At 31.6% G+C, this 24560-nt stretch overlaps 1 protein-coding gene across 2 annotated transcripts in view; it reads left to right on the forward strand.

The window, feature by feature from the left end:
• Positions 1 to 24560, forward strand: part of LOC145243864 (G-patch domain and KOW motifs-containing protein-like) — an 86626-nt gene that overhangs the window by 56386 nt on the left and 5680 nt on the right. The window contains exons 8-11 of one of the 2 annotated variants that reach the window (XR_013862966.1): positions 3418 to 3517; positions 7022 to 7091; positions 10683 to 10768; positions 11392 to 11578. Coding sequence is in view for 1 of the 2 variants with exons in the window: in XM_080106933.1 (XP_079963059.1) it covers positions 3418 to 3517; positions 7022 to 7091; positions 10683 to 10768; positions 11392 to 11526 (391 nt within the window). In the remaining variant the exon portion in view is untranslated. Of the gene's footprint in view, positions 1 to 3417; positions 3518 to 7021; positions 7092 to 10682; positions 10769 to 11391; positions 11693 to 24560 lie in introns of those variants that run through there. The other variant, XM_080106933.1, reaches the window with a different exon arrangement.

Below are 24560 nucleotides of genomic sequence, written 5' to 3' on the forward strand. Positions count from 1 at the left end.
TGCCCAGATATGGCAACAGTATTCCATCCTTGGACGTACTTGGCTTTTATATAGATAGAGAATTGCATCAGTAGTGAGATATCTTCTGGAGCGGTAGAAGGATCCCACCATCTTTTCAGCGACCTTGGCAACAGACTTGATGTACGTGTTCCATTTCAGATCAGGAGTAAAGGTCAAACCCAGAAGCTTGTCAAAACACGAGGCCTCACCCAGACGAGAGCCATCCATCACAATTGATGCCAGATGGGGATCAGAGCGTTGATGATATAAGGATAGGAGTTTGGTTTTGGATGCAAAGTAACCAGCCACATCTTCCCCCACTGAACCACGTGCTCGAGATCAGAGGAGAGAGAATCCGAGAGAACTTTGTCATTTACAGCCTTTGATGTGTTGCCGTAGATGGTCGTGTCATCAGCATAGATGTCAACGAATGATTTAAGTATGTGTTTAGGGAGGTCATTGATGTAGATCAGGAAGAGAGTTGGGCCCAGGATTGACCCCTGAGGGACTCCAGCATTTATATTGCAGGCCTCCGATTTTTGTCCATCTACCACTACTCTTATGAACCTATCGGAGAGAAATGATTTAATCATTGAGAAAACATTTCCAGTTATACCGTAGCTGAAAATCTTGTGAAGTAGACCCTTATGCCATACCTTGTCGAAGGCCTTTGATATGTCAAGAGCAATTGCCCTAGAAAGGAAGCCTTTGTCAAGAGATTCACTAATCCTGTGGGATATAACCGTCAGCACATCTGCGGTAGATCTTGCAGAGCGGAAACCATATTGTGTGTCACTAAGAAGGTTATTCCTGCTGAGGTGATAAAGAGGGTCTGAATACCCTTTATGTAAATTTTCAAATGTTTAGACCAAAAATTGGCTTAATAGTTTGCTAGAGACCGCAAAGGTCAAATCTTTTGAACTTTGACCCCTTGGAAGCGAAATTTCCAGCAAAATAAAAACAATTAAAAAGCTTGCAGCTTGCCCTATGTCTGAATACTTTTTATGTAAAGTTTCAAATGTTTAGATCAAAAATTGGCTGACTTGTTTGTAAGAGACCATAGAGATCAAATTTTTTTTAACTTTGACCCTAATTTTGACCCCTTAACATTTACTGTTTTGGGCTCAAATCAAATTATAAAGGTAGATCCATGTCCAAGTAACCTATATCTAAAATTTCAAGTGTTTAGACCTAAAATTGGTAAGGGAGTTTGGTAGAGTTCTTAAAGGTCAAATCATTGAACTTTGACCCCTTAACAGCAAAATTTCTGTCCAAAACCCAATTAAAAAGATTTTCCCAAATCTCAATACCCCATATGTGAAATTTCGAGTCTGTAGACTGAAAATTGACACAGTTATTTGGTAGGGAAATGTACACAGAGAGACAATTTCACTTTTATAGATATATAGATTGCATATTTTCATATCGATATATATTGACCTCATAAAGATTTCTGACTTTGATGTCAGAAACCTAAAAGAAAATTGATCTTCTTTGTCCTTCTCGGCTGACGTCATATTCTGTAATGTGATTAGAACTCAAGTGTGATAATTTCCAATGGAATTTTCCACTAATCCAACCTTATAGTTATGTTAGCTTTGTATTGTAAATTACTGCTATTTTTACATATTTACATACACACACATCTGTCTTTTATTATTTTTTTTAATTTGCATTCTATATTGTGGATTTTGTTCCGTAAATAGAAAACCTCTTTTCAATATTCTCATTTTGTTTAAATATTTTTAAACTGACTATTAAAAAAAATAAAAATGCCAGTATTTTATTTGATCATAAATCAATTTACCTAAAATTTCGTGAATAAATAAAAATTAAATTATTAGTTTGTGGAAAAGGCTTTATCCGCCATGTTAAAATTATTGGATGGTGTGTCAGCTATGCTGCAACCAGCATCTCCTGTTCAAACTTTGTCCAATCCAACTACGATCTATTTATATTAGTATCACATTTTATGAAGTGTGACCGATTTGAGTATTTTGAGAAATCTTTGCAGTGGATGTTTCAAATCAAAACTGAAGGATTGCTACTTTGGCACAACTTCACAGACAATGATGGTCTTTATTTAAAAACAATAGTTGTTGCTGTTTTGAATAAATTTGTGCATAATAAATTATTATTCTAATATTGCTTCACAATTTGTTCCTCAAACTAAAAAATAAATTTAAAAAAATATGTACACTTTATAACCTGAATTATGATTTAGATGATAAAAAATATTTATTGTTAATTTTAGTTAGTTTAAAGGATAATGACACTGGGATTTGTAAGACTTTTTCACCATAATGATCTTTCATTATTAGTTTAAATGATTCTATGATTATCTTCAAACTAGAAAACATTTAACGTTCAATAGTTAAACTACTACTGAGAATTTTTGCATTTTATAAACTTACCTTGAAAAAAGTGTTTATGACAAACAAAATCTTCCACTTTCTGAGACAGATGGCGGCATACTGAATGTAAGCAATGGACAGTTGCAATCTGGAGATATTTGGCATTTACTCAGATAGTAAACTAAGGCATGTTTGAATCAATTCTCGCTTTATTTATGCCGTTATATTCATTTATTTACGACTGAACGAATTAGTTCAGTCAGATCATAATGAGTTAGTCATAATTCAATTAAGAAAACATTTTTTTGAGAATTATGACAAGATTTATGGACTTCAGAAACTTTATTTTTAATTTGATTTTAAAATGTATAAATTAGGAGGAATCTTTTTTTTATAAAACAAAAGGATTTAACGTTCAGTCAAGATGAAGTCGTTTCTCTTTAATTTTAACCTCTTCTCACCATCTCCATCTTTTTTTCAATTTCATTTGACGTAAATTAACAATTTTTTTGCCATTGGTCAATCGCATCTCTGCATTTAGTTTTCGGAAAAATAAAATCAAATGTGTCAAAAATTGGTACATTGAGGTTTCTTGCAATGACAGAGGTGGAAACAACTCAGCCATTTGACATGAGAGTCACTCGGTACAACTCGCTTGTAGTTGAGAAGAATTAATGTCTACGCTTGTTTGCGACTATTTTTTGGATTGTGCTTTGGACAAGTTCACTTGAAAAAGACAAATTATCTTTGTTGGATAACAGGATGAAGAAACAAAAAATTGAATTTGACACAAGGTCAATTTTTAATGTGGAGAAAATCCAGCATCACCAAAAAAGAAGCAAAAATATCCGGTATAGCTTAATCAGATTCTCACACAAACAAGGACGCTTTCCCTTCAAAAAGAGGAGGTAATGCGTGGGGGAATATTCTGCCCGTAACCAAACAAATACTAAATTTTCATCCTAGCTAAATGTCTAGAAAATTTGTTTCTGTTAAATGATTTCCTCGTTTTTATTTTTTGATCTTTGTTTTCTTCAAAATTAATCAAAATTTTGTTTTCTAGTCAATCAAATCGCAGCGGCAGTGTCATTTGGTTGCGTCCACAAATCCGAGTCCGAATAATCAGCAATTCTTACAAAAAAGGAAAATATTACAAAGAAAAGGTAAATATGAAAGAAAATTTTTTTTTTGTGTTTTTGCATTTACAACTGATTCAGATTCATAACTTCCGTACGTATTTGATGTTTATGTGTATGAAGCATCGGAAATGAATTAATAAAACCACCCTAGGGCAATGCCAGATAGGTATAGCTAATCTCTCTCTCTTTGTGTATATATATATATATATATATATATATATATATATATATATATATATATATCTTACCCAATAGATCTTACATTTAAAAGTGATCCTTGTTAAAAGTTTAGCCATGCTAACGACAGGTGATACCCAGAAACATGTTCATGGATGACTTTTGTGCACGTAAAAAATATTTAATAAATATTTAAATAAAAAAATCATTAAATATTTGATAAATAAAATTAATAATAATAATAACAAATAAATACCCCCCAAGGGGTGGGGAATAAACAAAGGGCAAGTAACTCCCTCAATGCTTAGGTAAGCGAAACAATTAAATAGAACAGAATCACTAATAAAAAATACATAAAAAAAAAACAATAGATCTTCTCTCTCTCTCTCTCTCTCTCTCTCTCTCTCTCTCTATATATATATATATATATATATATATATATATATATATATATACATATATATACACAAGTGACCTTGTGTGTGTGGAACAGTTTCTGCCAAACTATTATATCAATTTTTGTTCTACAGATTTGAACCTTGATACATGGATTATTTAGACCTGTAGAACAAATTCGATTTGGTTTTCAACCAGAAAAAATAGCTGCTAAGAGGTAAAAATTGAAAGAAATTGAACTTGGCAGGCGTAAGTCAACTTAATTTATCCTCCCTTTTCTGAAAATTAAATGCAGATGCGATTGACCAATGGCAAAATAATTGTTAATTTACGTCAAATGACATCGAAAAAATAAGATGGAGATGGTAGGAAGAGGTTGAAATTAAAGACAAATGGCTTCATTTTCACTAAGTTAAATCCTCTGTGCATGCACAAATATATATTTATACGTTTAAGCCGATTCATTGTTGTTTTAGCTCAGATCGTAGCAAATAATGCAGGAAAGCTAAGTATTTTGGTTTCAATTCTAACCAATGGCACTTAAGTTATATATATATATATAATTTTTTAAATCACTATTATGTATTGGGTACAATATAATAATAAATTAAGAATTGACTCTATAATAAATACAAAATCTGCATAAATTAAAATATCATTTAAGTGGATTTTACAACTAGGCAAAAATGGGTGGCCTGCTAGCATATATATATATATATGTATATATATCTAGGGCAATTAATGCTCAAATATTTTTTTTTGTACTTGTGTTCACATCAAACAAGGCTTGGATGTTTGGAAATAAAATAAAAATCACAATTTTTTTTTTTTTTTACATGGTAGTCACCACTTATCCAGGCCTGGAAGCCACTCAGGGATAAGGGTTATTGCAAGTACAGTACATGTGTGGAGATTTGGTGAAGTGTTTACTTAAGGGGGCGGTTCATTAGGAACCTTTCTATTTACTTTGTGGTTGTGTCTGTTTACTTTGTCATGTCTGGACTCTAGCAAGGATAACTTGGTATTGCATCCATGTCGGATAGGTTATATATTATTGATTTTTATGGTCTATATCACAAACGCGGAGTTTTAGTAACGTGCAATAACGGCAATAATTTGGGTGACGCTTCAATTAAGTAAGGATGCAAATGATAATAAATTCAAATCTATAAAAGTGAGAATGTGTGTGAGGACACTTCTCAACCTATATACTCAACAATTTTTTGATTTACAGACTTGAAATTTGGCATATAGGGTATTCAGACATGTGAAAACTTTTTAATCAGTTTTCATCTAGAAAAAAGGGCTGCTAAGGATGTTATATTGTGGGGTGTCATAAAGGAGATTGTATCATAAAGGGAATAGTGTCAAGAAGGAGATTCGTGTACGTGATCGTCTAGTTTCTAATCTTATTGTTCATGTCTTCGTGGGTGTGTGTTTGTGTACATGCATTTTTTAACATACCTTTATTCATGTGTCGTCGGTTGTCCCTCTGGTGTTCATCGTCTCTTGGAGGGGAGCTGGCCTGTTGGATGAAGAATTCACTCCAAGATGATAATTAAGGTTTTATGTTTTTATTCACCTTCCAGAGGTCGACACAGAATGGAGGTGAACCTTGCTTGCTTGTTGGTACACGTCAGCGTCCTCCCCAGCCCAGGGGGGGGGACAGCTGAAAAGCCGTCTGTCTTCTTCAACACCCGAAACCAAAACTGCCAAGAAAGAATCAGCTAACCTCATCACATGACACCACGTCATCTGGTCAGCTGACCCTTCTTCTGCAAACGTGTCCACTGTCCACGTTATTCACCTCTCTCTCTTTCCCTCCCTCTCCCTCTCTCTTTCTCTATTCTTTAATAGAGACACAGAGAGAGAAAATAGAAAGAGTAAGAAAGCCAGAGAGGGGGGGAGAGATGCTCTTTAACAAGGAGTAAAAATTAAAAAATTGGTACGTGGGAGTCATATGAGTTGTCAACTATTTCATGACTGCGCATGCGTTAATCGTTCACATGGCAGATTACTTATGTTAAGAATCAGGCTTGAAAACACATTTTAAATATCGTGTTTGGCTGGCCTAATGGTTATTGTACTTGACTCACAGTCTTTAGGTTTTGGTTTCAATCTCAGCTCGAGTTTTTTTTTTTTTTTTTTACAAGAATTGAATTGTTTTTTTTTTTTTTTACAAGAATTGAATTGTGTTTTTTTTTTTTTTACAAGAATTGAATTGTTTAGAAAAAACATAATACATGCACATGTTTCAGTTTCTTTCCGTTTTTATTTCATTTTTTTTTTAAGGAATTTAATGTTATGTTTAATACGTGCAGTATTTCTGTTTATAATAAATAAGAATTTTGCATTAGTAAAAAATATATTCATTTTATGACCGGGCAATGCCAGATGGTCTTCTAGTTTAAAATAAAAATGAATTTCTTTGTTTCGATGTAATGCAACGTTTTGTGTCAAAGCTTATGAAATGCTGATGTGGAGAAAACTAATTGCGATGCGAGTAAGGAAGAAAATAAGAGGGAGTTACAGAGGAAAGAGGTGGTCGCCACTCATTTTTTCTTCCCTTTGTTCTGCATAATAGTTTCTCCTTCGCTCACCAAGAGTGAGGTGTGATTGGCATTATGGATACGCTCGCAGACTATGGAATTAGCAATGTTGAATTCTAATCCTCCTATCGAACCCTTTGCAGTTATGCACTGTGACCATTGAGAAAGGTATGGACTGACATTACCCGCACCCAACTTTGAGTAAAATAATGACTTGCATTCAACTAATTGTATAACATTAACCATTGACAGAAGATATTGCTTTAACATCAAATGACCCAAAAATGCTTGATATACCATAAAACTATTGTTCTATATCTGTCAATATTTTTATTTTCTATGATAAACATGTTTCCGATTCCTTTCCTAAACTTGTATTAATTCTTAATTTCCTCGTTGTTGTCAGGTTTCAGTTGAAGACATTCTTTCCGTGGATAATTGTGTTTGTAAAACAGAGAGTGGGAAAGTGCTTGAAGGTAAAATTCATTTGTTTTGTTTTCAATAATTTACATTCAGTAATTGGAAATCATCTGTAACAATTTTTTAAATAACTAAATAAAAGTGTAAACAAATAATGTTACAGGAAAAAGGGCTGTTCCTTTGCATGTAAATAAGAATAACATTAGATAAGTGAAAATGAGATTAGGATAAGCCGAGATTCGAACTTTGTAAGCAAAGTTAAGAAATAGAATAATAGAAATCGGAATGTTAAAAAGGTCTATTGTTAAATTCTGTTAGAAATAGTTAGATATTGTTTATATTGTAAAAAGGATTGCTCATTCATTACAGAACTGAATATTAAAAATGTCAGCTAAAAAGAATGAACAATATGAATTAAAAATACATTGTTAAAAAAATAGGTTAGTTGAGAATTCTTTATTGTCAAAAGTGTGTTAGGAAAAACGTGTGCTTAGCCACGTGAGTTAGTCACGTTTTGGAAACACACTTCTGAGGTCAAAGCAAAAAAGGGGATTCTCAATATAGAAGCTAGAGTTAGTCAGATCGCAGCAGTTGAGGTGTGAACCATCTTATTATGAACATTGCGTAACCCTTTCTAAGAATATATATATCTCTCCTCCTCCTCTCTATAGGTGTTATAAGAAATATAAAACTGTGCATCTATCTTCCTCTCTCCTCGCTAATATATGTTATGAGAAACATCCACAGAACTGTAGAAATGTCCCCCCTCATCATTTTTATATATATGTCCCTTATGCAACAATAAATTAAAAATTGAAAAAAACAAAAACACTCCCAACTTCATTTGAAAAATAAACAAATCAGCTCTGATTCCCTAAAGAAAAAATCTCTGGCTCCTTACCTCAAAAATGAGGAAGTGGCTAAAAGGAACATCTAACTATTCCGACATGATATATATAATAGTTAGATATAATAGTTAGAATGGTGTGTGTATGTATATATAAGTGAAAATGTCTGTGTGTCTGTCTAGATTTCCCTACCAAATAACTCTGCCAATTTTCGGTCTACAGACTCGAGATTTGACATAAGGGATATTGAGATTTGGGAAAATCTTTTTAATCGGTTTTCGGCCAGAAATTTGGCTGTTAAGAGGTTAAAGTTCAACGATTTGACTTTCAAAAACTCTGCCAAACTCTTCTGACAATTTGGGATCTAAATACTTGAAATTTTAGATATAGGTTACTTGGACATGGATCTAACTTTATAATTTGATTTGAGCCCGAAACAATAAATGTAATAATTGGGGTCAAAGTTTTGAAAAATTTGACGTCTGCAGTCTCTACCAACTTTTCTCTATGATAGTTAAGAAAGCCTACTTAAATAGAAAGGCATTACCGTACATATTCACACTTTTTAAAATATACATATCCACATAAAGTTATGAACACTACATATGGCCCGAGCAAAGCCGGGCAGAACTACTAATATATATATATATATATATATAAGTTAGAATGGTTCTTCCAGTACAAATTTACAATAGTGATATATCTTTGAACTTTTTGATACTTTTGAGAGGGTTACATTCCCAAGTCTTTTAAACTAAAGTTATGGGTCTAGAAAATCTGAAATTTTGAAAATCTAAGTTTGTGCAATTTAGGAAGGATTGCATATGCATTATGTTCAACAATTGACAATCTCTTGCCAGTCACTATTTCATCAGCGAAGAAGGTCGTAGATCTGAGGGACAAGTTATTATTTCACATTCGACTTTCACTGTTGTCGACCGCATTTTTTCTTCCTTCTGTTCTTTCTTCTGTCTGTCATATAATCACTTGAAATTATTAAAATTATTTCACTCTCCAAAAAAAAAGAAACAATTTCTAAACCCATAACTTCAGTTGTGTTTGTTTTATTTTCCCACAGTTTTCGCCATTTCAATGTTTTCACTTCTTTCAAGTATTTTGGGGTGTCTGACCTCGTATGAAAGCAGTGATTCACAAACTTATTTTCTCTGGCTGTATTTTTCTCATAATTGATTGTGCAATCCTGAATATGAACAAATCAACTACAAAGATTGAAATTTAACCGTAGTTTGGAACACGTTATGTTACTTTTGCTAATGATAATTTCTGGTAATGATGCCAACCTGATGATGGGGACCAGTGTTTTTATGAAAACACCATCTCTAGGTGATTGCCTACCAAGGCTAAAGAGTACTTCACCTACCCTTTTGTCATTTTTTAATTTAGTTTTCCAAAAATACATTACAAAATAAACAATAAGCAAGTAATAGTGCTCGATTCATAACCCGACAACTTTATTATGATTATTTTATTTATTTTTTACTGTTGGATCATCATTTATCAAGGCCATGAACTACGTAAGGATAAGAGTTAAAGTAATGAGATGTAAATGATTGCCTGGATGAAAAATGAAGAACTCTATGGGAGTACTAACATTGATCAATGGTATCTTTATTATAATTATGTTATAAAATAATGCAGCTAGTAGGTTTTTCAGAAAATAATGACCGATTGGAGAAATTGATATTTATTGAACTCGTGTGTGGCCCATTTGTCATCGTCTTTCATTTTATCAATTTTTTGTAAATTGTCACTGTTGAAATACTGACATCAAATCACTTGATGTGGTTTTCTCCAACAATTATTTTCAAATATATGTTGATCATGTTGAGTGCATGACCATTTTTTGCATTCTTCAGCTTCAAGATTCTCATTAAAAAAATGGAATTTATGAAACCATCTTCGTTCCTCCATATTCTGCACCCCCTCATCAAAATCCAACCTTTTATAGACATCATTATCGGGGTTCAATCATCTCACGCTAAAAATTTTGAGTGTCTCATGAGATTCCAGCTGATATTAAAGGAACAGATATTGTCTCAGAGCTCTATTGTATTTTGAACATTGGCTAAAATTTTCCAAAGGTTCTCAAAGACCGAAGGAGGGAATAACTGAGCCTCAAAATGTGTATATAAAACACAACCTCGGATGCAGCATTTTATGTTTGAACTTAGAAAGGTGTTTTTATGCTAAGAATTAGGATACCATTACAGTGAGGTTGCGAGGTGTGTATTCTGCATCTCTGGTGCAGGAAAATCTAAACAGATTCGGTAAATATGTGTGTGCATCTCGAAGACAGGTCTCAATTTTCCCCACTGCTTGGTTGGGTCCAGTTTTCCCCACTGCTTGGTTGGGTCTAGTTTTTCCCACTGCTTGGTTGGGTTCAATTTTCCCCACTGCTTGGTTGGGTTCAATTTTCCCTTCTGCTTGATTGGGTCCAGTCTTCCCCACTGCTTGGTTGGGTCCAGTTTTCCCTACTGCTTGGTTGGGTTCAATTTTCCTCACTGCTTGATTGGGTTCAGTTTTTTAAAGGAAGAAAGAGAAGAAAGCAATATTATTTTTCGAAATAAACAATTTTTCCCACAATAAAAAATTATTCGTTTCCTTCCTACGTTATTTTTTTGTTTGTTCTCAGAAATGTTCACTGCAATTTATCAATTTCAGAACAAAAAATTGCATCGGATTTTTTTTTTTTTTTTTTTCTAAGATTAAAAACAAAAATCATATTTTCAAATTTATTGTGTAAAGATAATAATCCGACTCTCTTCGTAATTTCTTCAGGATTAAGTCAACAAATGTTGGAGACTGTGATTCCTCGTACGGAACCTGGCGTTGTGATGATCCTAAATGGGAAATACAAGGGAGTGGTAAGCAGAAGCATTTCTTTAAAAAAACTTTTCACACAATTTTTATTGGCTAAAAAAATCGGTTAGCTCCTTTTTTTTTTTTTTTTTTTTTTAACTAATGAATCACCATTTATCAACGCGTAGGTAGAGTTCTTGCCGTGAATGTACTGTGGAAAAGAAGCAGAAATTGTAGTAACTGCATCAAGCAGCTTCCATAGAAATAGAAATAGAAAAATTAGCAAGTCCCTTCTGCGAGGAAGGGGCTGCAGAGAACAGAATAGATAATCACCTACTAGATTACAAAGTCAATTTTATACTCCGTCAAGACGAAAAAGAGCGACACCACCTCAAATATGACAAAGGATTCTGGTTCTGCTTGACTGAGCACTATCAACCCGGTGTTTGGGGGTGAGGTAAGTTTGAATAAGATGCAATTTGAATTAGTTGCAGCCTATAGAAGATCTAATAGAATAAACAGCTGACTGAAGTATTAGTATTTTTAGATGTCTCAACAAATTTTCATAATCAGCGTTGTTTTTTGTCTAATGATGAAAATCCTATTTCAAACTTAAACGCACATATTGAACAGAAACAAGAATGGATTTGATTTTTTTTTTTTTTTTTTTTTTTTTTTTTTTTTCCAGATTGCAGAAGTGCTAAAGAAAGACAAATCCAAATGTGTAGCCACATTACAGTTGCTGACGGATCGAGACGTAATCTTAAAATTAGACTACGATGACATCAGTGAATATGTTGGAGACATTCGAGACGAATACTAAGAAATGGAACCTGCATCTTGTCATCATCCTCACTGCTGGGTTGTCTTCCAAGGTCATCCCTTTCCGATTTTGTACAGTTTTTTGTCTGTTATCTAACGTATATGTCAATACGTTTTCTGCTGTTTGACAATAAATCATACATTTTTTGTTGTTGTTTAAATCCTAACTTTTTTGTTGTTTTATCTTTTTTACTACGTTTTTATGAAGACAATTTTGATATAATTTTTTTTCTTTTTCTTGTTTTTTGTTTTTCTTGTTTTTTGTTTTTCTTGTTTTTTGTTTTTCTTGTTTTTTGTTTTTCTTGTTTTTTGTTTTTCTTGTTTTTTGTTTTTTGTTTTTCTTGTTTTTTGTTTTTCTTGTTTTTTGTTTTTCTTGTTTTTTGTTTTTCTTGTTTTTTGTTTTTCTTGTTTTTTACTACCTTTTTACGAAGACAATTTTGATATAATTTTTTTTTTTAATTTACCTGTGAAGAGTAAATAATATGTAATAAATATTTGATCCAAATTTTTTTCCAATTGTGAAGCTGCATTTTTTCATTTCACCAGGTTTGACTCATCGTTAGTCATTTACATCTCTGCAAAAAGCAATTGGGCAACAACTTTTGCTTCATAAATCTCCTTCTCTTTTTAAATCGTATTTGCTATAATGTCAATTTTACATGCTAGCATATGTTAGATGACTTTATAAAAATTGATTTCCAGACCAACCTATTTCTGGCCAGGTCTTTATCCTTCTTTTTCTTATCACTTTCTCCCATGTTTTCCTTGGCCTTCCCCTGCTCCCTCAACTGTTCTTCATTTACTAACCCGAACCCTCATCCATTCTTTTAACATGACTTTACCATCAAAATATTCTGGCTTGCACAATTCTCCCTATACTTTTCAGATTTGATCTTCCTCTGAGGTCATCAGATCTAAGCCCATCTTTAAGATTCACATTACACATTGATTCTATCATTTTCATATCATTTCTCTCCATGCAACACATGTCCTCAACCCTTGCTAGACAGGTTTCACTTGCATATATCATTACATTCTACACACATAGCTGAGAGACTCACACACACTTTCATCACCAATGTATGATAATAAATCATATATTAGATAATATATGATAACAGAGTAGATTATATAATATGTATATAAGATAATCAGAAACACTTAGTCTGCCTTCATCCAGTCTTGTGCCAATAAGATTGTTTGCGAACGGCTAAGTTATAAACAAACATTAAATTCCTATTGAACACTTCAAAAATAAGTCCATTAAATCTCCACACTCTGCACAAAAAACAATAAAAAAAATGGATGTCCCTCAGTGTTTTGTTTAAATACTCAAACTTTACATCCATTTTTATTTTTTTAAATGTTGGCATGTGTTGAACGTCTTTAAGAAATTGACTTCCAAACTAACCTTCATCTGGTCAGGTCTTTTTTTTTTTTTTTTTTTTTTTACATAAACGGCACCACTTATCAAGGCCGATAGGCCACTCAAAGATAAGGGTTAAAGAGTGTAATGGAAGTTCGGTAAATTTGTTAACTTAAGTGGAACGGCTCATCAGAAATTTGTTCACGTTGGACTTGAAGACAACCATATTATAGAAAGCTGGAAAGCAGGAAAACGGTAGACAATTCCACAGGCGTGCAGTTCTAAGAAAGAAGCTTTGATCATGGAATCTATGTTTAGGTTTAGGCACAGATAAAGAGTGGGGAAAATTATTGATAATGTTTTCAGCTAGTCTAGTGTTTCTTGTGAAAGTTTGGTGAGGGGGGGACTATAGATTGAAGCTCAGTTGAACACTTTCCATGAAAATAACGATAAAGCAAAGACAAACTCGCAACATCTCTTCTGTGAGACAGAGGTTGCAGCGAAGAGAAAAGGACATCTCCCACCAGGCCACAAAGTCTATTTTGAACCCTATCAAGGCTGGAAAAGTCTTTTCTAGCAGGTCCTGCCCATATGTGGCAACAGTACTTCATCCTTGGACGTATCTGGCTCTTATATAGATAGAGAATTGCATCAGCAGTGAGATATCTACTGGTCTTTATTTTTCTTTACCTCAGATCAATTTTTATCACATCCTTTTATGTTTTCCTTGATTTTCCTTCCTCTGTGAACTTGATCTGCTCCCTCAACTCTTCTACATCTACTAACTCGACACACTCTTATCCGTTCCAACATGAATGAGAGTTTCTTGAAGAGAAAAAAAAAACAAATGAAACCACCAAAATCTTTATAAAATTTACACAGTGCTGAATAGAACCGATAAACATGTACGTTAGATAATACTGTTTTTGTTTTTTATTGTCTAACAATTTGTTTACGAAAAGTAAAACTTTTTTATTGGGATCCTTTTGAGATGAGTAATTTATATATATATATATATATATATACTAGCAGTTCAGCCCACTTTTGCTTGGGCTCTATGTACTGTTCATAACTTTATGTGCATATATATATATATATATATATATATATATATATATATATATAAATTAAACTGTAATTTAATGAATTTCAAAAAACTCTTATTGAAATGAAATGAAGTGGTTGAGTTTCATATCAAAGAATTTTTATTATTCTAAGCAAGACAAAGAATGTTTTAGAAAGTTTATCTCCTTAACCTATAGGGTTTCGATGTCTACCATCTCATCAGAGGAGTGAAAATATTAGCAAATAGTTATAAAGGTATGCACCCTATTTGCTAAAGTCAGTGAGACATGGAAAGTCAAAGAAAAAATAATATATTTATCAGAAGTTCTGTAGCAGGAGTATTTGTAGAACTTCTGATAAATATATTATTTTTTCTTTGACTTTCCATGTCTCACTGACTTTAGCAAATAGGGTGCATACCTTTATAACTATTTGCTAATATTTTCACTCCTCTGATGAGATGGTAGACATCGAAACCCTATAGGTTAAGGAGATAAACTTTCTAAAACATTCTTTGTCTTGCTTAGAATAATAAAAATTCTTTGATATGAAACTCAACCACTTCATTTCATTTTAATAAGAGTTTTTTGAAATTCATTGAATTACAGTTTAATTTATTTGCTCTATCTTGAATATCGAGCAATTCTCGTTTAGATGGGATAACTTATAGAATATTACTGCCAGTAATATTTTGTAAACCTACAATCTCACGTTTACATAACCACTGATTGTTAAATAAAAACTACTCCGAAGAATATATATATATATATATGTATATATATATATATATATATATATATAGTCTTTGAAGTTTTTAACATTTGAAACTATACAAAAAATTACTTTTTATCATTCGTTAAAAAACCATCTAGTCAGTAAGTCATTTAATCACCTGCAATCACTGCATCAACTCTCTCGAATTTACTATAATACCAATTTTTTTATTTTTCAAGGGATCATCAGTTGTTTACCATGAAACACTGTTTCGGGGATTTAAAAACAAAACAGTATATTACTTCATGGCTCCCCAGCAGTGTTGATCAAACACCACCACCCTTAATCTTAGGAAGAAGACGTATTACAAAAAAAATTTTATCCAATTTCCTATTCTTAATTGCAATTACTAACCTTTTCATAGTATATAAATGAATTTCTTACCCGTGCGATTCATCAATTTCCACATTTAAAATGGATACATTTTTTAATTTATCAGTCTTGTATTTATAAGCTTTGGATTAATCCATTTAACTACTTATCACCCCCACTATAATTAGTAGTTTTTATATTTACATTCTTATTTATTTAAAATTAGATATATAAAGGTTAAAAATATTTTATTTTTACATATATACATTTTTTTTTTTTTTTTATATATATATATAAATTTATTATATGTAATTATAAATACATTTTATACATTGCTAATATACTTTTGGATTTCCTTTATTAATATAGTCTGGTTTATCTTAAACGATTCAAAAGCATCAGGATAACGAACAAATGCTTTATTTAACTGTTTAAATATTTTATTTTTATCCCCACCTTGTTTTATCATCCTTATTACTAAGCTAGAAACTGGTGGTATAAAATCTGTTAATTTTAGAGTAACGCGAGCTATTCTCAAAAACTCTGACATAATGGTTCCATAAAACACAAAAACAGGGCAGGTGCTATCCTTATGGGGCATACGTACTATTTTAAAGGGGAATGCGTTTCTTTTATCAAATATTTTATAAAGAAAAATCCCATCCTCAATTTTTATATCTAAATCCAGAAATGTAGCCTGTTGTCCTCTATGTTCACAATTCAATTTTAGTTCGTTTGGATATATAAGATGTTTATTTTTTTCGAATTCATCATTATCGTTTATGCATATAAGGTCATCTATAAATCTCCTACACCCATGAAAGTTATGTTTTAGATATATCTGTTTTTAATAATGATGACATATATATATATACTCGAGTCTATGTAAATACAAATTTGCCCAAAATGGTGCAGGATCCAATCCCATTGGGATACCTATCGTTTGGAGTAATATTTTATTTCCTATTTGAAAATAGCATTCTTTAATAAGATGACTTACAAGTATTTTTAAAATACCTTTAGAAATACTAGTTTTGCTATTTTTATTTTTACACCAGAAAGCTTTAGAGTTTGAAAAGTCTATATATTTACCTTTGCCACCTTCAAAAGCTAAATCTACAGTATCATTTAATTCTTTTATAAGTTTTTCGTGCGGAATTCTAGTATATAGCGTACTAAAATCATAAGTAGCTATAGATTTTGCTTTTATTCTGGAATTTATTTTATCTAATTTTTCTTTCACTGGTTTGGAATTATTTACTACCCAAAATAGATTTATATTACTATAGAATTTACTTTTCAGGTGAAAATTATTTATTCGATTTATAATTAATTTAAATATTTTAGATACAGCTTTACTTAGAGGTTTAGTTATGCACGTCTTAGAACCTACAATAAATCTAGCACCAACTGGATTTTTATGCATTTTAGGTATCCAATACATACATGGAAGATTTTTGTGTTTGTCTTCTAACTTTAATCGTACTTTTTCATTTATAATACTATTATTCAAAATAATGCTATCTAAATTACTATTACTTACTTTATAAGTATCCGAATCGTTTCCTATAAGTCCTACTTCTATCAATAAACGTTGTATATAATATTTTTTACATATAAAAGATATATTGTTTGCCGCTTTATCAATCGGAACTATTACAAACTTTTCTTGAAGTATTTTAAGTTCCTCCCGTATTTCTGAATTTTTTAAAAGAGGATTGGTTTTTCTAGGGTGTTTAAATTGTTTTATATGTTTAACCTTTTTATTTACGCATTCAAGTATACTATTTTTCCATGCATCAAACGTAGACTGTGCTAATTTATATTTCTTTACCATAGACATAATAAAACCTTCTAGTGCTTTAGTTACTCCTTTAACGCATTTAGTGTTATTTAGGCATTTAGGTTCTCTATAATTTGGACCCTTACTAAGTAGTTTTCTTAATTTAGGATTATTTACTATATTTAAATCTCCTGTAATTATATGTTTTATCTCATTATTACAGAACGGAGAGGAATTACAATCACATTCTGGAATATTTATATTATTTTTTTTCTATTTATATGTTCTACCGTTTTCTTATAATTAAAAATCTTATTGCGTATTGTTGGCCCTAGTTTATATGTAACTATTGGTTTTTGATCTTTTTTCTGAAACTCATTTGGTAGTAATTTTATAGTTTTTTGTTTATTAAATATTTTAGGTAAATTTACATCATCAAAACCTTTATTTTCATACAAAACTACACAAACATTTTTAGGTTTCTTTTTTATATCGTTCACTGGTGGCTTATATAATTTAGTGTCAATTATATCTAGAATATATTCATACCATTGAATGAAATAGTCCTTCTTATATATTATATCCGGTTGTAATAATATTTTAGATGCTATTTCCTTCAAAACTTTCTTTTTTGTTTGATTAAGCAACTTTCTTATATAATTGAACGACTCATAAATTTTATTAATAATAATATCTTTAACTTTACTAAAAAAATCCTCGCATGAAATAACTGATGTTCTATTATTTCTATTAACATGAGTTCTATCTCTAATACCGTAGCGAGGCAAAGCTGGATATAATCTACCTATAATTTCAGAATCTTGTAGGTTATTTTTTTTAATTTTAATATTCAACCCATATTGGTAAATTACTCGCGTTTTTTTAATTATATCGTCTTCCTTATCCTGACGCATCCTTAGGATATCGTTATCTACATTACCTAGACTATTATATCCATTACATTTTAATTTTTCAATTATTTGTACGGAAAAAGACGACTGCCTACAGGTTTCTTTAAAATGTTTAACAACATGAATACATCCCTTAGTGCTAGTCCTATGCAAATTCATGCGTTTATTTAGAGGCATTACAGTTTCTCCTACGTATTGTAAATTACAGTTTTTACAGGACAACAGGTAGACCAAATTTTGGGACCTACATGACAAATCTTCTTTAGAATGATTTATAACATAATAAATTTTATTAGTCACATTTGACTTATATTCTTTAGATGTTATAAGAATATTACAAGTTTTACATAAGGGTGCTCCACAAGGAGCAACCTTAAAATTATTTTCGGCCGAACACGTCCCATTTGCCACTTCGAAAGAAGGAGTTCCTACTTCTATATTACTAATGACAACGGCTTGACCCTGTCGAGACATCTCCAACCTCCTTGGGTGGTAAGCCCTAGGGGAACTCACTAGTTCTGAGGACTGCCCAGACCTAGCTTGCTTGGTTTAGTGACCATATTTAAAAAGTTATTTGATAATTATTTTTGTATTTTATCAAAAAAAAAACTTTAGTACCTTTGGTACCAGAAAAGTATCCAAATAAGAGGAAGGGAACCTAGCCATACATATTCAAATACTCAATATATAGTCTTTGAAGTTTTTAACATTTGAAACTATACAAAAAATTACTTTTTATCATTCGTTAAAAAAACATCTAGTATATATATATATATGTGTGTATATATATATATATTAATAAGTTTGACTCATATCCAGGTAACCTATGTCTAAAATTTCAAGTATTTAGACCCCAAATTGGCGGAGGAGTTTGGTAGAGTCTACAAAGCTCAACTCTTTCAACTTTGACCTCTTGCTTGCCAAATTTTTGCCCAAAAACTAATTAAAAAGCTTGCTGCATGTCTGTATACCCTTTATGTAAAATTTCAAATGTTTAGACCCAAAATTGGCTGAATAGTTTGCTAGAGACTGCAAAGGTCAAATCTTTTGAACTTTGACCCCTTGGTAGCCAAATTTTCAGCCAAACCAATTAAAAAGCTTGCCTTATGTCTGATTATACTTTATGTAAAATTTCAAATGTTTAGACCAAAAATTGGCTGAGGAATCTAGTAGAGACCACAGAGATAACATTTTTTGAAAATTTAACCCCAATTTTGACCCTTAGTATTTATTGTTTCTGAGATCAAAGTAAATTAAAAAGTTTGATCCATGTTCAGGCAACCTACATTTAAAATTTCAAGTGTTTAGACACACAATTGGCGGAGGAGTTTGTTAGAGTTTTCAACGGTGAAATCGTTGAACCCTTTGACAACCAAATTTCTGGCCGAAAACTGAGTAAAAAGATTTTCCCAAATCCCAATAACCCTTATGTCAAATCTCGAGTCTGTAGACTGAAAATTGACAGAATAGTTTGGTAGGGAAATGTAGACACACACACACACACACAGACAGACAATTTCACTTTTATAGATATATAGATATTATTTTATTTTATTTTATTATCGGACTATTATCCACATCTAGTTGTTTCACAATGTTTCGGCCAACTATTCTTCTGGCCTTCCTCAGGTGGTGAACAGCAACAGGATAGGAATGCTGAGTCTCTTAACTTTATCCACAGTAATTACTGCCTTCCATAGTTGTCGTCTCACCACAATAGCGGTTCCAATCGTACCCAAACCAGGTCAAAGGATTAGTTGGCCAAAACGTGGTGAGACAACAACAACTATGGAAGGCAGTAATTATTGTTGATAAAGTTAAGAGACTCAGCATTCCTATCTTGTCATGTTTTACCACCACCTGAAGAAGGCCAGAGGATGAATTGGCCGAAACATTGTGAAACAACAACTAGATGAGGATAATAGTCCACAAAAATCTATATATATATAAAAGCGAAAATGTATGATGTATGTATGTATGTTTGTGTGTCTGCTAAAAACTTTCAACAGACAGAACAAAAATTCACAAATTTGGTCTCATATGAAAGCCCCATCTTTCGCCCGACAAATATCTCAAAATTGGCCAAAAACGTTAATTTTTTCACCCTGAAATCAGCACTTTTCTACAGGGGGGGGTCAGCAAAAACCGTCCTCTCATGACGAAGTCGCTTCTACGCATGCATCATATGATGTCGTAACCTGATTTAGTTTAAAGATTAAAAAAATGAGCTAATTTTGTGTACGTCGTGTTAGGTCAGTTGGTTAGAGCGCTGGGTCATTATCTAAACATTTTGGGTTCGAATCGTGGTGTGAGATGTCTTCTTTTTTTTTTTTTCAAATTTTTAAATTTTAATATTGCAGCAGGGTTATTTAAGCCATTTTTCACGTAACGTTCGTTTTTCTGTTTTTTTTTTTTTACTTTGCTTATTCTTAGGTTTTCATTAAACCCCCCGCCGATCATACACACACACCCAAAAACACCCGGGCAACGCCGGGTACCCACCGATTTTTTAAAATTTTAATATTGAAACAGTCTTTTTTGGGGGGGGGTATTTTAAAGATTTTTTTAAAGAATTTTTAACGTTCGTTTTTCTGTTTTCTTTTTTGTTTTTGTTTTTCCGATTTTTACATTTAACATCGTTCGTTTGCTTACGTTAGTTTTTTTGTGTTTTTTTTTCTATTTTTTTTTAAGTTTTAACTTTCTTTTTATATAATATTTAATTTTTATTTAATATTTAAAAATATTTACTTCGCTTATTCTTATGTTTTGATTACCCCCCCCCCACCGCCTGGGTACCCCCCGCTTTATTTTAACGTTCATTTTTCTGTTTTCTTTTTTTAGTTTAGTTTTTTTTTTACTTCGCTTATTCACTCCCCCCGCTAGTATATATATAAAAAAGTAAAACATTTCTTTATAAAAATGATTCCAGCCTGAAATGACCATAAACATGTTGATATGCCATTTAAACAAAATCATCGAAACCTTTATATACCCGCAGTACATAACCGGCATTGCCTGAGGGTCTTTTATCTTTGTTATACCTTTTTTTAGTAAACTATTCCTTTTTAGCAAATTATTAAATTTGTTTTTGTAAGAAGTTTTTTGTTTTTTAAGGTTAACTTTATTACTGTATTGTTAGTGTATGAAATTATAAATTGAACCAAATTGTTATAAATCTATAAATAATTTTGTAATGTTTTATTTATAAAATTATTGAATGCAAATAGTTTCCAAAACTTTAAAATTAGAGTTTTTGAAGAAATTTAAAAACTGTCATAAATTTCTATCCTGCAAATTCAAAAATGTCAAAAATTAATTGTTTTTTTTTATTATCAACAAAAAATTACTATGATTATAATAGTTGACTTTTACCAAGAAATCAAAATGCACTTTGGTGGATTTAATTTTGTAATTATTTTTATTTCAATAAGATTTTAAAATGTATGAATTAAAACGAATTTCTTAAACTTCTTTCCTCCTTTCTTCAATACCATACCATGTGACATGTCACCTAAAAACCAAATTTTGATAATTTAAATACAGGAAATTTGTTCATCCCCAAAATTTAAACATGGTCATCATTTCCTGTTTTTTTTTTTTTTTTTTAATGATTACATCTATAATATAGATCTCACCTGTCTGTTTAAATGTATGTACGTTTGCCTAAAACTTTCGATAGAGGCCACAGATTTTCACAGGATTGGTATCGTTTTTAAACTCGACCCTTCAGATGACAAATATCATAAAATTGGCTAAAAACATCCACTCCTTCACCCTCAACTGGGCACTTTTCTACAGGGAAGGGTTTTTTTTTTTTTTTTTTTTTTTTTTTTCGATATTTTCCAAAGTCATCCCCTCTTTTAGATTGCCTTAATTTAAACATACGTTACTTCCGGTGTGGCGATGGGCACAACAGCAAAGACGTCACATTTTTTTTTTTTTCACGTTTTTTTTTCCTTCGTGGTACAGGTTCAAGCCTGCCTATTTTTTTTTTTTTTTTTTTTTGCTCAACACACACCTCTAAACACCCGGGCAGCGCCGGGTAACCAGGATAGCTATTAATATAAGACAAAATCAGATTTTAATAAAAGCTTATTATGACCAAAAAGTACAGATTCAGACATTTTAATATTACATACTTCAATATTAATATTAAATATTAATACTTCAAGATTAAGACAGATAAGGGAGAGAAACAAAAAAACCCATAAATTTGGAGTCATCTCCCTTGAGTATTCACTAACATACATAAAAAAAAAAAAATGAGATTTTAACATTTAACCTTGAAAAATATTCACTAAATACATTATTTAATAGCAATTTACTTCATTTACAGTAGCTGTGGCCGTCTCTCAATTCGGTTCATCACTTAATGTAAATTGGCTTTGGGCAATTGTAAAACCAGGATTGAACCACAAAAGTTTGTATGACGCCATAGTGTGATAAATGCCCAGTGTCTGAAAGTGTGTTCAAAGAGGGTTTAGGGTCAGCGATTGATCGGGTCGGTGCAGTGAAGAGAGTATGATGCTGAAAGACGCAAACCCCTAACCCGATCTACGCAGAGACAGATTGAAGATAGCCTCCAGTACTACACCATGGTGCGTCCGTTTGATATTACATTGTTTCTTTATTATTAATTTTTCTTCACCAAATATTTATTTACTTGTTGCATTTTTACTACTTCTGCAGTATATGGACGGTGGGGATGATAGGGGGCAATAATTCCAATTCTTCTTGGTCAAATACGATGGCAAATAAGTAACAAACAAGAATTTTTTCCCGAACACAAAAATAATTGAAAACCAAAACATTTATTGTATAAAAATATATCAAAATATAATTGTAAAACAGAAAAGTCTGCATTTAAAAATAAAATTTTAATAAAACAATTTTGTAATTAATGCAATGGATTTTTATAAAGCGAAATTGTTTTTTTCTAAATAAAATAATTTAAATGAAACATTTTTCGAATTAAAGCAAAAAAAAAAAATGTGAGATTAGTTTATTTTAATCTTGCATTTTTAATTATTTTTTGAATTAAAGCAACCATGGATTTTTTTTTTTTTAATAAAGTTTCTGAAAAATTTCCCAAAAAGTAAAACTTATTGTCCCCTGTTTTTTGACCAAGAAGCATCACCTGGCGACAGTTTAGTGAAACGCACAAAAAAAAAAAAAAAAAAAAAAAAAATGGTTGCTGCCCGTATACTGCAGAAGTGCCGCATTTTTTTTTTTTTTTTTTTTTTTTTTTTTTTTACACAACATAGAACAAGATTTTGTATCTGTTCTATTTGTTACAAAATCTTGTTCTATTTGTTACAAAATCCGATAATTATTTTAAAATTTTAAGGCCGTTCAAAACTAAAAACACGCAAAAAAAGTTCCAAACAAATCTGATTAGGGACAGCTAACAATACATAAAACAAATCCATTAATAAAATCGAGGTCACATAGTTTTACTAGTATGTATGATGAACGGACAAAGGTAGAAGTAATATCTGGGAAGATACTACACTACTCCTTCCTCTTAATTGAGCATCGAAAAAGAAGAGTACATTAGTCTGAAATCATAAACTGATTTGAACAGTAATAGGTAGTACTAGTAATGGATCGGCGCCAGACAGATACCAAATCTCTAGTGGTAATAAACGTCTGAAATTTTGACAAAATAAGTTGATGCCATTAACTAATGGCAGATAAGTCCCATCATTTGTCAGATAAAAGGCAGTTGTCTGTGTGTGTCCAGTTAAAAGTTAAAAAAAAAAAAAACTACAAAACAAACACCCACAAAGTTGATATATTCTGGATTGGTATTGTCCTGGATGAATAAATCCAATGTAACATTAAAAAAAAATTTTTCTTTCAATTATTCTTTGTTGATCGACTGAATCAATTTTCGTCAGCAAGGGTGGGGTGGGGGTTGTTTCAGCCATTTCTAATGTTAACTATTGCATAAAGAAGTGCATGATATTATTTTCAAGATGAATAGGCCGAGCAGAGATGAAAGAGGGGTGGAGGAAAGGGTGCAGAAAAATGAAAAAAATAGAAAGGTAGAGATTGCCAAAACTTCTTTCTCTCAAACGATTGTGCTCCCAAAACAAAGATGGCGGAAATGGATACAGTTGATGCAAATATGGAATGGAAGCCACCAAACATGAAACACAAAACCATACAGAATCATTTTATTTTAAAAAACTATCCCAGTTTCAACATTTCTAGTGTTAATATATTTAATATATTATTTTAGAAAGACTTTGTAGAAATGAAAAAAATAAAAAACAAAATTAAAATTTTCTTATTTTTTTTTATATTGTTTCGTGATGACACAAGTGGTAAAAAAAAACTTTAAAAAAATGTAAAAAAAAAAGAAAAATTTATTGTTTCATGATAAAACAAAAAAGTGTCAAAAACAAAAAACAAAAAAACAGAAAAAAACAATTTCTTGAAACAAAACATCTTCATGTTGTTTCGCACTTCACACACGAAGCAGCAGGTAACTTTTCTATATCCTATTCCTTGACACGAACAGTAATGTTCCTGGACCCGTCTCTTAGATCGACAGGATTAACAAACCTCACTTCTAGACCTATTTCTAGCAACAGTTCCCAATGAGTGTGTTACAAACGCCCATTGTCCACTCGGGAACACTGATCATGTTGTGATACTGATAGACATCACCCTTAACTCTCGACCCAAAGCGGAAGAGCCATTGTTCAAAACGACAAGGTACGATAAGAAGGCTGACTGAAAAGCTATCAGGGATCTCAGAGATTCCTGATGAGGGAATATCTTTTCTCTTTTTGCAAAACAGTGTGCAAATGGCAAAT

The sequence above is a fragment of the Euprymna scolopes genome, chromosome 22 (genome assembly GCF_053919585.1).
Source record: "Euprymna scolopes isolate OS-2025 chromosome 22, ASM5391958v1, whole genome shotgun sequence".
Lineage (NCBI taxonomy): Eukaryota > Metazoa > Mollusca > Cephalopoda > Sepiida > Sepiolidae > Euprymna > Euprymna scolopes.